Below are 16,550 nucleotides of genomic sequence, written 5' to 3'. Positions count from 1 at the left end.
CAGTGGAACGGGCCGTTGCTATGCAGCTGTGCCCTAAGTCCACTTGGCGTGGAGAACCGTGTCTTCCTTCCCGGGCCTGTAAGTACTCGTCGGATTTAAACGGCAAGGCTTACAAGGCCTGTGGGGAAGCTGCCTCTGCCATGCACGCTATGGCGTTGCTGCAGGTCCATCAGGCCAAGGCACTGAAGGACCTGCACGAGGGTGGTCACGATCCCCAAGTTCTTCAGGAACTTCGCATCGCGACGGACCTCGCGCTTCGTGCGACGAAGGTGACCGCGTGGTCGGTGGGTCGTGCGATGTCCACCTTAGTGGTCCAGGAACGCCATCTCTGGCTGTGTCTGGCCGACATGAGGGAGACCGACAAGCTCCGGTTCCTTAACTCCCCCGTGTCCCAGACCGGCCTCTTCGGCGACGCGGTCGAGAACTTTGCCCAGCAGTTCTCGGCTGTACAAAAGCAGACTGAGGCCATCAAACACATCCTGCCGTGGCGGCCAGCTGCTGCCCCCACCCCACCGCCTGCAGCCCCTCAGTCTGCTCGTCGCCGAGGGCGGCCTCCTGCGTCTGCCCCTGCTCCCGCGCCGCCGCAGCAGCCTCCATCTAAACGGCGCCGTGGAGCCAGTCGCAGGCGGGCCGCCCCGCCCGTCCAGGACCCCGCTAAGAAGGGCGGCAAAGCCAGGAGCAAGCGGCCCTAGGACGGGCGACCCAGAGATGGCAGGGACTGCTCTCCAGGAGACGATGACTGCATCACTCCATCCCCCGGAAGAGGGCCGGGTGGAAAATCCTTGGTTTCTTTTTGTTTTTGTTTCGCCGCTGGCCTTAAAACCAGCGGTACCCAAATTTTCAATAAAAGAGCAGTTTCTTCCGTCTCTGGGTCCGAAGAGGGCCCGGAGAGCAGTGGGGGGAGAGAATCCTCACCACTCTCATCCGCCTCTTCTATCGCCAGCAGGCAGCAGTGTGCAGTTCGAGAACGCAACCAAGCCGCCTCCTGCACCTCCGGCCTCGTGGAACCAGGTAAGTGTTGCACAGCACACTCAGACTCCGCTACGGGCCGCCTCCCAGAGAGAGCCTCCCGAGCCGAGCCCCTGTGTTCTACCTCGCTGCCCCACTCCGGGTACGCCTACGGTCCCTTTGGTCCCGCTTGTACGGTCTCTGCGAGCCTGGCTAGCGCTCCCCAGTCCGTCTCGCTGGCTCATTCGGACCATCAGGCTCGGCTATGCGATTCAGTTCGCAAGGTGTCCCCCCAAGTTTCGGGCCATCCACTCCACTACAGTGAGAGCAGCCGATACCCATGTCTTGCGCGCGGAGATCGCACTCCTACTGGCGAAGGACGCGATAGAGCCGGTCCCTCCAGCCGATATGAGGTCAGGGCACTACAGTCCCTACTTCATTGTACCCAAGAAAGTTGGTGGGTTACGACCGATCTTGGACCTGCGAGTTTTGAATCGGAGCCTTCACAAGCTACCTTTCAAAATGCTCACGCAGAAACGCATTTTCGAATGCATCCGTCCCCAAGATTGGTATGCAGCGATCGACCTGAAGGACGCGTACTTTCATGTCTCGATTCTTCCTCGACACAGGCCGTTTCTGCGCTTTGCGTTCGAGGGTTGAGCATATCAGTACAAAGTCCTACCCTTCGGGCTGGCCCTGTCTCCCCGTGTCTTCACGAAAGTCACGGAGGGGGCCCTTGTTCCCATGAGAGAACAGGGCGTTCGCATTCTCAACTATCTCGACGACTGGCTCATACTAGCACACTCTCGAGATCAGTTATGCGAACACAGGGACCTCGTGCTCAGGCACCTCAGCCAGCTGGGCCTTCAGGTCAACTGGGAGAAGAGCAAACTCGCCCCCGGGCAGAGGATCTCTTATCTCGGTATGGAGTTGGATTCGGTCGCACAGACAGCGCGCCTCACAGAGCAGCGCGCCCAGTCGGTGCTGAACTGCTTGAACACGTTCAAGGGCAGGACGGCGGTCCCACTGAAATTCTTTCAGAGGCTCCTGGGGCATATGGCAGCGGCAGCGGCGGTAACTCCGCTCGGCCTGCTCCATATGAGACCGCTTCAGCACTGGCTTCACGGCCGAGTCCCGAGATGGGCGTGGCATCACGGCACTCACCGGGTGGCAATCACACCGGAGTGCCGCCAGACCTTCAGTCCGTGATCAGACCCCTCGTTCCTTCGGGCAGGAGTCCCCTTGGAACAGGTGTCCAGGCATGCTGTGGTTTTCACAGATGCCTCTGCCACCGGCTGGGGTGCCACGTACAACGGGCATGCAGTGTCAGGGGTGTGGACGGGCCCCCAACTGCACTGGCACATCAACTGCCTCGAGTTGTTAGCAGTACGTCTCGCTCTGAGCCGCCTAAAAAGGCCGCTACAGGGCAGAGATGTGCTGGTCCGTACGGACAACACTGCGACCGTTGCGTACATCAACCGTCAAGGTGGTCTACGCTCCCGTCGCATGTCGCAACTCGCCCGCCATCTCCTCCTTTGGAGTCAGAAGCATCTGAGGTCGCTTCGAGCCATGTATGTCCCCGGTGTGCTCAACCGTGTGGCCGACGAGCTATCACGAGCTGTGCTCCCGGGAGAATGGCGACTCCACCCCCAGGGCGGTTCAGCTGATATGGAGAGAATTCGGAGAGGCTCAGATAGACCTGTTTGCCTCCTCAGAAACCTCCCACTGCCGGTTGTTTTACTCCCTGACCGAGGGAACACTCGGCACGGATGCACTGGCACACAGCTGGCCCCGGGGCCTCCGCAAATATGCATTTCCCCCAGTGAGCCTACTTGCACAGACCCTGTGCAAAGTCAGGGAGGACCAAGATCAGTTCCTTCTGGTGGCTCCCTATTGGCCCACCCGGACTTGGTTCCCAGAACTCATGCTCCTCGTGACAGTCCCTCCCTGGCCCATTCCTCTGAGGAGGGATCTTCTGACTCAGAGACGGGGCACCCTTTGGCACCCGCATCCGGACCTCTGGAAACTCCATGTCTGGTCCCTGGACGGGACGCGGAGGTTCTAGGTGACTTACCCCCAGAGGTACTTAACACCATCACTTCTGCGCTAGCGCCATCTACGAGACATGCGTACGCCTTGAAGTGGAACCTGTTCGTCGAGTGGTGTTCCTCCCGCAGAGAGGACCCCCGAAGATGTTTAATAGGGTCAGTGCTTTCCTTCTTGCAGCAAGGGTTGGAGCGAAGGCTGTCTCCCTCCACCCTTAAAGTACATGCTGCTGCTATTTCAGCATATCATGACCACATAGATGGCAAAACAGTTGGGAAGCACGACCTGGTCGTCAGGTTCCTTAGTGGGGCGAGACGATTAAATCCTCCTCGTCCCCCCTCCATACCCTCTTGGGACCTTTCCCTGGTGCTCCGAGCACTTCAGGATGCTCCCTTTGAGCCTTTGCAGTCAGCAGACTTAAAGCTTCTCTCCTTGAAGACTTTGCTGCTGATTGCACTGGCCTCGATCAAGAGGGTAGGGGACCTGCAAGCATTTTCGGTCGACGAATCGTGCCTAGAGTTCGGGCCGGGTGACAACCATGTTGTACTGAGACCCCGGCCTGGCTATGTGCCCAAGGTTCCTACCACTCCCTTTAGAGATCAGGTAGTGAACCTGCAAGCGCTGCCCCTGGAGGAGGCAGACCCAGCCCTGGCTTTGCTCTGTCCCGTTCGCGCTCTGCGTATGTATTTGGACAGAACCCAAAGCGTCAGGACCTCAGACCAGCTCTTTGTCTGTTACGGAGGCCAGCAGAAGGGGAAGGCTGTCTCCAAGCAGAGGATGGCCCACTGGATAGTGGATGCCATCGCCTTGGCTTACGAAGCTCAAGGCGTGCCCTGCCCGCTCAGGTTGCATGCACACTCCACGAGAGGCGTTGCATCCTCTTGGGCGCTGGCACGTGGCTCCTCGCTAACAGATATCTGTAGAGCTGCGGGCTGGGCGACACCTAACACGTTCGCTAGATACTATAGCCTACGTGTAGAGCCCGTGTCCTCCCGTGTTCTCACCCTAAACGGGTAGAAGCACTGAGAGTACCGGCTCTGTCGGCTTGCTGCACCCTACTGTGCATCCTTATTGCTCCAGAGTCGAACCTGTTGAGTCCTCCAACACCCTCGGCACGGACATGGCGGAGCGTCCAGTGCCAGGCCTTTATCCGCTGAATCCTTGAGAACCGGGTCTAGGCTGGGTCCCATATGTGTGACCCTGCGGGGATCCCATATGTGTATATTCTCCACGGCTGCTCCTATTCGGAAGCCCGTGTCTTCCCTTGGGCTAAGTCACCCATTATTCATATGTAGTACAACCCTTGGGTTAGTCCATATGTCTATTCCCACATAACTCTCCTTAAGAATGTGGCTCCCGCAGCGTTCCCCTCCCTCAGATCGGGCACGCTTTCCCAGTGTTATCCAATAATCTCACTGTATGGGTTATAACGGAACAACAGTGACGGATACTCTCGGTGTAAGCCCTCTCCTATCGTCCTTCCAGGCAAGAAGGTGTGGAGGCTTACACAGGGCGCTGGATCGGGTGCAGCAGCTGTGGCGCTTTGGTAGGGATTCCTATTCGTCGTTCACCACGACGTACGTCGTAGTGACCGGACGATAGGGAACGTCTCGGTTACATATGGTAACCCTCGTTCCCTGAGGGAGGGAACGGAGACGTACGTCCCGTCGCCACATCTGCTGCTACCCGCAGGGGCGACCAGCTTTTCAGGCTTGGCTCCTCAGCAAAAAACTGAAGTGCAATCACACCAGCTGCTCGTTAAATACCCGCGCTGCGAGGCTGCGCAGCTGCGCAGCTGATGCAAATGATTGCACGCCAATGTGTGTTGGCTTGTTTTAATTTCACTCGAAGTAGATTGGCCTCTCTAGCGAGATTCCTATTCGTCGTTCACCAAGACGTACGTCTCCGTTCCCTCCCTCAGGGAACGAGGGTTACCATATGTAACCGAGATGTTTTTATTTACATATTCTAAAAACAGCACATCCATAGTTAATCTTTTGAGATTTCATGTTATTTTGTTCGTTTCATCTGACAGGAGTGATGATCAGTGGGTTTGAGTTTTTACCTTTATCTTTAAACCCTGGGCTGAAATATGGATAGAGTTTATCAGTGAAAGTCTGACCAGTGAAAGAGTAGATATGAGATCTGGACTCCACGTCATAAAAAGAGACCAGACCCTCCTCATAATCCACAAACACACCAACCGTCTCAGGTTTCACTCTCAGAGATAAAGAGACAGGTGGACTGTCACCAGCTATATGTTGATTCTTATTCATCAGAGCCACAGTCCAGAATCCATCCTCAGGACTCAGTGTGAATGCCTCCTTCCTGTTAATGGATTCTCTGGCCACTCCTAACCTCCACCCAGTCTTTCCCTTCATCTGCACCTCATAGTAAAATCTCCCTGAACTGAATCCCTGCTTTGCCAGAACACACAAACTCTTATCAAATCTCTTTGGGTTTTCTGGGACGTCCTGCTTAATGTCTCCATCACTGACTTGTTTTCCATCATCAGACAGGATGAGATATGGATTCGCTGTATCAGGATCCAGAGTCACATCCACTGAGAGAGATCAGACATTATCAATCAACTTCAGAACAAACATTTTCATGTGTACATTATAAACAAAAGTATTGTGAGTGTATTGGTGTCAGTCACACTGTACCTGCAAACTTCTGCACAAAATTCATCCCTGTGGACACAGATGACAATATAATAGTGAATTATTTATAGCAGTAATTTCAGGTTAACAGTGAGTTTCTCTCTACTGGCAGCATCATGGAAATGTTGATCGTCCATCAGTTTGTAAAACAAAATGCAGAATGTTATTGCAGTAAATATTAGGGCTGTCAGTTATACGCGTTATTAACGGCGTTAACGCAAACCCATTTTAACGGCATCAATTTTTTTATCGCGCGATTAACGTGTAGCAAACTTTATAGTTTTTTTAACATGATTTTGCAACAACTAGTAACGTTAGTAAAACTACAACACCACTGGATCTAGCTAGGCTGGAAACAAAACAACAGGTACACCGGCCAAAGAGTGGACGAGAAGCTGCGTCTAGGGCAACTTGTATCGCACATCGGACGCGCACTTTCTCAGTTTATGGCCAGCAATAAAAATGCCGAAAAAACGGTGTGTGTACACTCATAGAGAATAATGTGTTTGAATTTTAAATACGAGGCGCTTCGCTTCTCGTCCAGTGTGCGACCCCCTTTAACGTTACGTTTTGAGTGGATGAATGATGAGCGCGAGACGCCGAAATGGATGCCAGTAAGATTCTGAATGGAAAGTTTAATAAAAAATAAAAAAAAGTGGCCAAATGGTTCAATTGACAAGTCCAAAGTGATCTGTGTGTTTTGTCGTTGTGAACTGAGCTATCATCGCAGCACGTCCAGTCTGAAATACCACTTGATGGCCAAGCACACACACAGCTGATGCGAATTCTCCGCCCCCTTGTCAATATCAGGACCTCGTCAGTATTTCTTTCACCCTTTTATTGATGGACAGTGTTACATTATGTGAGAGATTATTTGCTCCAAGTGAGAATGTTAGTGTGAAATTGAACACTACAGTATATGCCAATGTTTTCAATAAAAAAAACATTTGCACAAAGCAAGCCGATCCACTTTTCCATGTTGATAAAAGCATTAAAATGAGAAACAAATAATGGGACAAAAAGAAATCAAGAGACATTTAGAATAGATAAAAATGTGCGATTAATTGCGATTAATCGCGAGTTAGCTATGACATTAATGCGATTAATCGCGATTAAATATTTTAATCATTTGACAGCACTAGTAAATATACGTACGATGGAGGTCTATGAGACAATCATTACAGAGGGTTTAAAAGCAGAAATGTCAAGTTGTATTTTTATTAAAGCTGTAATAATAATTATTCTGTGTAAAAGAAGTGTTATGTTTGCTGTCTATATTGTCCTTGTGAAGTGAGGAAACCTTTTAGACAGTTTATTTTATAGTCAGACTTCTGGTTGTGTGTCAGTGACGGGATCTCTGTGTTCACCGCGTGTTTTGTTTGCTCGTTTGAGATCTTAAGTTTGTTTTGAACAGTTATTTTGGTCTGATGTGGATTAAACTTGCTGGAAATGTTATTTTACCCGGTATTCTGCCATGAATTTCACACTACTATGTTAATTTATTATGCCTTACGACATTCGTGCCTGGACAAGCGCCCTCACCTGTTGTCACTTATTCACTACGCCCTATACTGGCGGCTCTTCATCTGTAAACCTTGAGGATTGTTATGCAATCCGGCGGCATGACAGATTGTTGAAGAGGTGAAAGAGAGGAAAAAGAGGTGTGGATCAGGTTTCCTTTGTCCATCATTACCCTGTCAAACGTGCGTCCGGTAATGAACTTATGCTTAGAGCTGAACATGATTGTGAATTCAGGCCTTGTCCGCACTAATACGTTTTCATTTGAAAACACATCTATTTCTCTCTGTTTTGGCCTTCCGTCCACACTGAGACCGTGTTTTTAGCAATGAAAACAAAGCTTTTTGAAAACTCTCTCCAAATTGGATACATTTGAAAACGCAGTTTTCGCGTTGTAGTGTGGACTGTCAAAACGTTTAGTCATGCGAGGCATATTGAACCCATAGATATTCATATTTTTACCGGTATTGTGCCCGTTATGTGCTATTCACTTTCACGCAGTTGCTAAAATATGTTACTTTGCACACTCTTCATATCACAGTCCTGCAAAGATGTCAGAAAATTCACTCGCATTTGCTGTCCTGCGGCGAAACATGACAGCAGTCGCGTTTTAGACCAAACATATAATGGTGAGAAGAATTGCGTGATAACTTGATTATGTCTTGTTCTATCTGTATCATCTCAGTGAGCTTTTATGAGGGTTTACGCATGCACTGTAAGGTGAATTTAGTGTTTTCTCTCGTTTCAGTGTGGATGAGAAACCTTTGGAAAATGCTTGACAATGCTAGTGTGGATGGATAGTTTTGAAACGAAAACTCAGTTTTCAAATCTATGCGGATTAATGTAGACGGACAGAGCGACCTTGTGTGCCTTACAGAAACTCAAAGATCATCATGCAACCCTGTGCCAAACAGGGTTTGCAACAATACGAGCGACAGAGACCATGGCGGACGATATGCAGGAAGAAATTGCAATGATAGTGTTTTGAATGATTTTCACAGAAAATTCACGTGAAAAAAAAACATTGTACCCACCATTATATATAACCTTTTATACAGAAATATATTCATTCTTTATTGTCTTTATTTATTCTTTATTGGATTTATTGTCTCTTTAGAAGACCCCTTCACGGTCGACGTCACAGGAAAATTCTAAGTTCGCAGTGCGCATGTCGGGGTCAGAAAGTTCATTCCATCCCATTGAATTGTGTGTTAACCAGAGAAATTCTCGTCAAGAAAAAATGCCTTATTGTTGCGTCGTGGACTGTGAAAATCACACCAGTTGTGGAGTCAAGTTTTTCCGGATTCCTGCAGGATCTCATCCGTTTAAAAAAAAAATAAATAGACGACATCTGTTCAGATCTATTTTTTTACAGTCTATGGTTCAGATACTGCTGCTATCTGCTAAGTAGCATGACACAGGTCACAATTAATGCCAGATATCGAACTTCACCTAACTATTAAACCAGTCTACAGTTTACAGAAAACGTTTGTTTACTTACCAGGGCTTAACTATACCGTTGTTGTCAGAATAACTGTCAATAACAACACTAAACACAAGCATCTTTGATCGTAGCATTGTCCCAGTCTGCCCGTTTATTATATAAAAAATACACATACTTAACAGTGTTAAATAAAATAAAAAACACTGTTCGACAGAACTGCTTGGTTTTGTTACCACAGTTATCTGCGTGGTTCCTCGCCGATGAAGTTCCACATGTGCGGCTATCCAACACGAAAATGCATGCAGCAAATAAGCCGTTCACAATATTTTCTTCAGATAACTCCAAATTTCTCCCACACACTGGACTTGATTTTTGATGACTGTCGACAACTTTACAATCTCACTAGCTATTCTTTCTTCAACTCCTCAGCATCCATCTCGACGACTGCAAGCAGATCGCGCGCGCGCGCGGTTATGATGCATTTTTAAAAGTGAAAGATCCTGGGAGGGCGTGGCGCGTGGACAAATAAACTGATGTGGATTTTAAATTATTTTATCAACTTGAAATACAGGCAATCAGGCATATTTTTGTAGACGTGTTCCTAAAAATCTGAATATATTTTTACGTTTGCATGTGATTGTTTTAAACCCGTGTTTAGACCCGTGTTTCCCCCGTGTCCGACCCGACACACTTTGGATATTTTTCACCCGTTTGAGCAAAATTTGCGGGTCACTCGTCCGAACCCGAGCAGGACTCTAATCAGGCAGACAATCGCCATTAGCTAAAACAAGTTTATTATGGTTCTGTTCCCGTTCCTGTGATGGCAAAGACAGTGCATATATATGCCGGTCTATAAGCCACACCATTTTTCTGACCCCATGCTAGTCTAGATGGGAAGTGCCCAAAAAGTGAAAGTGAGGAGCATTTATGGGTACAAGTCGGGAACCGGCCTACCTTACATATTTCAAGGGTGCTGAGTCCAAAAAAACTGGTTCCCAAGCAAAATTTTGAGTTTTTGACCTTCTAATTTGCATATCAAAATGGCCGCCAAATTGCCTATCTTGCTCAGTCGTTGGGCCATTTTCCCCTAGTTTTTTTGTAAGTAGGCAATCAAGATGAGGAAATTAAGTTTCTAGATCGATAGTCAAGGGTCAGAGCAAAGATATAATGGAGGCTCACTGCCTTTTTTATGTATATATTTATGCAAAATACCAACTTTTAAGGTGAAATTAAGCATTATTTGTGTCATTTTTTAAGGCCGACATACATATTCAATCAATATCACTCTTAAATGTTCCCAGTGTATATATGATATGTGATGTATTCCATATTACATAATAACTAAGAAAAACACCATTGCAAGTTGTCTGAGATTTCATTTTTTATGCAAATTAAGGCGAGACACTACAGGTGAATAGGGTAACATTTTTAACTAGCAGATATCACCATGAAACTTTCACAGTTGATTACCTACATTAAGATGAGAAAAAAATGTATTACAAGTTTTCTGTAATTTAATGTTTAAATATGCAAATTAGGCAATATCTAATCAAATGTGCACTAATTTGCATATATTTAAAACAACGAAATCTGAGTATTGGATAAAGCCAGGTTAAAAATGATTTTTTCATTGTGTTCACATATTAGATGGGGGAAAAAAATACAGAGGGATTTATGGATATCTACTTTTGTTATCCTGTAAATCAGAAAATACTGTCAATAGCCTTAAAAAAATTATTTTCGCCATGTTTTTTGGAATAAAATGTTATATAAATCAGGCTAGGAATAATATATTTACAAATCCCTCTGTAAATGTCTTCATAATATAACTAGGTACAAGACTGGAAAGTTTGGTGTATAGGTGCTACTGAAGTGGAGCGTCATCCATGTGGTTTCCTTAGTCTGCTTCCGAAGCCTTCACCGGCCCCAAGCAGGAGGACGGCACTGCCCGTCTCCGCCCCTTAGCCGGCCAAAACGCCAGGCTAAGCAGCACTCCTGAGATGGGCAGCTTGGAGTTAGGGCTCAGTTCTTCTCAGGAGCTGGTAGCAGGACCACTCCTTCCCCCGGTGGAGGGCCGGGGGAGAATCTTTTTTCTAAGAACTGATGCCCCTTCCTCCGAGCCCCAAGAGGCCATGGATGGCAGTGTGCGACGCTCTGCCTCGCCACTCTTGTCCCCCTCTGTCACCAGACCTCTGTCAGAGCAGGCCCCCCGTGGAACACTGGTCCTTCCCTGGCCTCCTCTGTCAGGATGCGGCAATGACCGTGCCCCCACACCGGGTCGCTACGCCGCCCACGTCCGGACCGTTCATTCCACTTCGCTGCCCTACCGAGGGTACGTCTGTGGTTCCCATGACCCCGCTGGTTCAGTTCTTGGGAGCCTGGCTAGAGCTTCCCAACCTGTCCCGCTGGGTTGAGAGAACCACCAGGCTCGGCTATGCGATTCAGTTCGCACGATCTCCTCCCCGCCTCCGGGGAGTCCGTTACACTATGGTGGGTGGCAATGCCCCTGTTACTGGCGAAAGGTGCAGTCGAGATTGTCCCTCCAGCCGAAATGAAGTCCGGGTTCTACAGCCCTTACTTCATTGTACCGAAGAAAACCGGTGGGTTACGGCCAATCCTGGACCTGCACGTCTTGAACCGATCCCTTCACAGGCTTCCGTTCAAGATGCTCACGTGCTTTCATGGCTTCAGCCTCTCCCTGGAGAATGGAGACTCCATCCAAAGACAGTTCAGCTGATTTGGGATCAGTTCGGGGACGCACAGGTAGACCTGTTTGCCTCCCACGACTCGTCCCATTGCGGCACGGACACACTGGTGCACAGCTGGCCGCGGGGCCTTTGCAAGTATGCATTTCCCCCAGTGAGCCTTCTTGCACAGACCCTGTGCAAGCTCAGGGAGGACAGGAAGAAGGTAATTTTGGTTGCCCCTCATTGACACAACCGGACCTGGTTCTCCAAACTAGTCCTCCTCGCGACAGCACCTCCTTGGCCAATCCCTCTGAGGAACGACCTGCTTTATCAGGGACGGTGCACCCTATGGTACCCTCATCCCGATCTTTGGAACCTTCACGTGTGGCTCCTGGATGGGATGAGGCAGGTTTGAGTACCCAACCACCAGCGGTAGTGGCTACCATCACTTCCGCTAGAGCATCGTCCACGAGACATGCCTACGCGTTGAAGTGGAACCTCTTCGTCACCTGGTGCTCTTCTCGCAGAGAAGACCCCAGAAAATGCCCGATCAGTGTTGTGCTTTCCTTCCTGCAAGAAGGGTTGGGCCGAAGGCAGACTCCCTCCACCCTGAAAGTGTACGTTGCCGCTCCTCGGCGAAGAAACATATCTGCATGGTGCCAGCATACTTCCTTATATACCCATGATGAGGTAAGGCGGAGTTACGCAATGCAAATTCCGCAGACCCATGGCATTTCTTTGCCAATGGCTCGTTTTATTTCTCGAAGATGAGAGGCTTTCTAAGCGAAACCCCATTCGTCGTCATGATGTAACGTCTCCGTTCCCTACTCAGGGAACGAGGGTTACATATGTAACCGAGACGTTTTACGCCCCCCTCTCAGAAGCCTTGGACATTTGGGACAATGTTTCAAAAAATATTTTCTCTAACCTCAAACCCTTTCTCCCATATTGTATGTAGTAGCAGCAACCATGTGTGGCCCACTATAGTCTTCTATCAAATAGCAGTTTTCATTGGTTCCATGAGAGTGGGGCCAGCCCATAAAAATATCTTAAATTTTAACGTCTAGTCGCTCCACAGTCTAATTCTGCTCTTTTTGGTTTTCAGCTATTGTTTTTGTCTGACTTATATTATGAAGTTTTGTCTGTGGGTCATAATTTGTCATTTTCTTTGCAGTTTCGTCTGAGATGCATCTGAAATCGGTCACAAGTTCACTTGTTCATTATAGTGAATGGCACATGTACTTTATGGAGAAAAGAGAAATGAAATTGAGTGAGCAGCTTAAGATGACGGAATTTAGAAATAACTATTTTACACCTTAAAAAATAATGACGATAATAACTTTATATGGTATAATGAAAATAAATAACTTGTTCACTTGTTCTCATATTCATGTCATATTTAATAGATAGTTCATTCATTTTAATAGAATAATAATACAAAAACTACAAAAAAGAATTAACACAATGATATAATTTTATTATTTTTACTTATAAATTTGCCATAAAAAGCAATAAATAGAGCACATAATACATGAAAGCTGTATTCCTTTCAGGGTTATCTGGTTTTGTTTATTTTTAGTTTTCTCCACATGGACTCTGTTTGTGTTTTCACCTTGGTTAGCTTGTCTTCATGGTTGTTAATTTGATTCATTACTCAGTTCAGGTGTGTGTTGTGTTCAGGTGTTCATGTCTCATTATCCTCTAACTACTTAAGGTCAGATCAGTTTGTGTTTCGTGTTGAGTCTCGTCTATGTGTAGTTGTGTTTGGATGTACCTCTTTGGAGTACTCTGTTGGAGCATTAAAGCCTAACTTTCGTCGTCGATTCTTTGGTGTTTTTGTTTTCCGTCTTGTTTGTGTTTTGCTTGGGGCTGGTGAATGCTTCGGAAGCAGACTAAGGAAACCACATGGATGACGCTCCACTTCAGTAGCACCTATACACCAAACTTTTGTACTTGTACCTAGTTATAGTTATATTATGTTATATTATGAAGACATTTACAGAGGGATTTGTAAATATATTATTCCTAGCCTGATTTATATAACATTTTATTCCAAAAAACATGGCGAAAATCATTTTTTTAAGGCTATTGACAGTATTTTCTGATTTACAGGATAACAAAAGTAGATATCCATAAATCCCTCTGTATTTTTTTTCCCCATCTAACATGTGAACACAATGAATTTTTTTTTTTAACCTGGCTTTATCCAATACTCAGATTTCGTTGTTTTAAATCTATGCAAATTAGTGCATATTTGATTAGATATGGCCTAATTTGCATATTTAAACATTAAATTACAGAAAACTTGTAATACATTTTGTTTCTCATCTTAATGTAGGTATTCAACTGTGAAAGTTTCATGGTGATATCTGCTAGTTAAAAATGTTACCCTATTCACCTGTAGTGTCTCGCCTTAATTTGCATAAAAAAACTTGCAATGGTGTTTTTCTTAGTTATTATGTAATATGGAATACATCACATATCATATATACACTGGGAACATTTAAGAGTGATATTGATTGAATATGTATGTCGGCCTTAAAAAATGACACAAATAATGCTTAATTTCACCTTAAAAGTTGGTATTTTGCATAAATATATACATAAAAAAGGCAGTGAGCCTCCATTATATCTTTGCTCTGACCCTTGACTATCGATCTAGAAACTTAATTTCCTCATCTTGATTGCCTACTTACAAAAAAACTAGGGGAAAATGGCCCAACGACTGAGCAAGATAGGCAATTTGGCGGCCATTTTGATATGCAAATTAGAAGGTCAAAAACTCAAAATTTTGCTTGGGAACCAGTTTTTTTGGACTCAGCACCCTTGAAATATGTAAGGTAGGCCGGTTCCCGACTTGTACCCATAAATGCTCCTCACTTCTTATAGAAGGCCATTTTTCAAAAATCCGTCTAGACTATGCTGCGCGCGCACCCAACCTAGGCGTTCGATGTTTACAATGCAAGTGTGTGTGTGTGTGTGTGTGTGTGTGTGTGTGAATGACCGTGTCTTCCATCATCTCGCTTTCTGATTGGATATTGTTTTGTTTCACGTGATAATCTCCAGAGCGTGCGGCGTTTGTCCTCGGGGTTCCCCCCACACATCAGGATTTCTGATCGTAAATATTAAACATGTTGAATATTTACGATCCGCGATCGGAGCGGCTCCGACGTTCTTCCGAGCAGGTTCGGACACTCTTAACACACCTCACACCAAGGGAAACTCTGATAAGATAATCTGTTGAACCATCAAGATAAACATTGCTAGGATTGTCGGAAGGGGGGAAATCGGCCCAAAATCAGCCCGATTATCTTTTGGTGTGTACCCAGCATTATGCATACTAAAGGATATGCCAGGGTTTTATTCATAGATTTTAGCTCAGCTTTTAATTCACTGAAGACACACATTCTCCTGAAAATGCTGATTGATCTCAATATTAATACAGGGTTATTGGTCCACAACGCTGCGTTCTCTTGAGTTGAAGATATAACTTTAAGTGATTTTATAATAATGTGGTGATCACCAGCACATCACAGAAGCTTACAATTAAGTTAACGCTTAAAAAAAAACAAAAAAAAAGTTAATGACAAAAACCCTGTATGATATTCACATACCAGTTTGAGTGAGTTTTTCTATAAACTGTTTCTTCAGTTCAGTCAGAGCTGTTTTCAGCACGTCCACATCAGAGTCGCTATCGATCTCAATCCAGTTCTTGCTGTGTGAAAGGCTGTACAGGGATGAGTACATCTACAGCAGGAGAGAGAAGACTATTAAATATTAATTATATTCCACATTATCACTGATGAGACAGATGTTGACAGACCTGTATGAGATGTAGATGATCGTCAGTGTGTAAGAGCTTCTCCAGCTCAGTGTTTCTCCTCTTCTGCTCAGTGTTTTCCTGATCCAGCTCAGTGTTTCTCCTCTTCTGCTCAGTGTTTTCCTGCTCCAGCTCAGTGTTTCTCCTCTTCTGCTCAGTGTTTTCCTGATCCAGCTCAGTGTTTCTCCTCTTCTGCTCAGTGTTTTCCTGATCCAGCTCAGTGTTTCTCCTCTTCAGCTCAGTGTTTTCCTGCTCCAGCTCAGTGTTTCTCCTCTTCAGCTCAGTGATTTCCTCCATCATCTTCAGCTGCTCAGACTGACATCTCTAAATAGAGCGGATCAGATCAGTGAAGAGCTCAACACTGAATTACCCCAAAAGTTACATTTTAAGCTGGTTTTCCTCTAGTTCTAACATCACTCATCAATGCCAAAATTACTGAGATGGCCAATCAAATCAATGAAGACAGGCTTTACTGTTCACAGATGCTGAGCTTGAATTTCAGCAAGGAGCTTCAGTTTTTAATGGTCAAAGAATCAACATAAGAAGTGCCTAAACATTTAATACTAGTATTTGACAACTGTTTGTCAAGGTTGAGGTAAGGGATGAGGCGAGAAATGGGCTTTTGTTTGTTCCCCGTAGGAGAAAACAGGACCGGTCAGCTTGCCTTGGCAGGACAAGACTTGGTAGCAGGACATGACATGGCTTCAGAGATCAGGACACAAGGAATGTAAGACAACAAACTGTCACAGGACTGAAAACACAAGGAGAATAAATTGGTAGCAAACAAGGCAGGTAAGGAGGGAGAGCATGTGGGGCAACTGACACGAACACGCAGAACACTCATAAGCCGCATGTTCACACAAGACACAACATTAAAACAAGTGGCCGATGAAAACTTGACCCGTGTTCTGCACAAAACACAACAACACAAGCGAACAGAATAGCGTATGGCCCAAGTGAACTCGAAACCGCACGCTCACACAACTAGACAGAGCTCATGGAGAATGAGGGAATGCTCATCCCGTGCTCTCACAACCCTGACACTGATACTGTTTTAATGTTAAACGACCAACAGTAGTATCCAGTAATGCAAACTAAAAAAGATTTTAATTGAAACTTTTCTTTACGTGATTTATGTAATTCATTGACTGTGAGGAGACTAGAAGCATTTTTCCATTTTGCATTTTCAACATATTAGGTATTTGAATACGACTGAAATAAAATATTATTTTCATAATTTCATAGTTTCTTTTACTGTTCTTTTTTCTTTCCCGTAAATCCATTTGAATCCTTTATTTATTTATTTTAACCTCCAACCGAACTGCTGAGACCATCACATCATTCTAGAAGCAGCTGAAGACACACTTAACCGCAGGTACCAAACCACTCACTCCTAAACCAATGCACTTACACACACTCTCGCA

The 16,550-nt window shown here is 45.9% G+C and overlaps 2 protein-coding genes across 2 annotated transcripts in view; both read right to left on the bottom strand.

The window, feature by feature from the left end:
• The window catches only part of LOC311302623 (E3 ubiquitin-protein ligase TRIM21-like), a 183,590-nt gene that overhangs the window by 164,741 nt on the left and 2,299 nt on the right, over positions 1 to 16,550 (bottom strand). The window lies entirely within an intron of this gene.
• LOC311302359 (E3 ubiquitin-protein ligase TRIM21-like) lies at positions 4,947 to 15,053 on the bottom strand (the record flags this gene model as incomplete). Its single annotated transcript, XM_084428175.1, has 3 exons — positions 4,947 to 5,557; positions 5,661 to 5,687; positions 14,921 to 15,053. The coding sequence occupies 3 exons, from the start codon at positions 15,051 to 15,053 to the stop codon at positions 5,019 to 5,021; spliced, it is 699 nt and encodes a 232-aa protein (XP_084284301.1). The 3' UTR covers positions 4,947 to 5,018.

The sequence above is a fragment of the Rutilus rutilus genome (genome assembly GCF_951802725.1).
Source record: "Rutilus rutilus genome assembly, chromosome: 13".
Taxonomy (NCBI): domain Eukaryota; kingdom Metazoa; phylum Chordata; class Actinopteri; order Cypriniformes; family Leuciscidae; genus Rutilus; species Rutilus rutilus.
The sequence above is the reverse complement of the archived record's forward strand: the minus strand, read 5'-3'. Positions and strand labels throughout refer to the sequence as shown.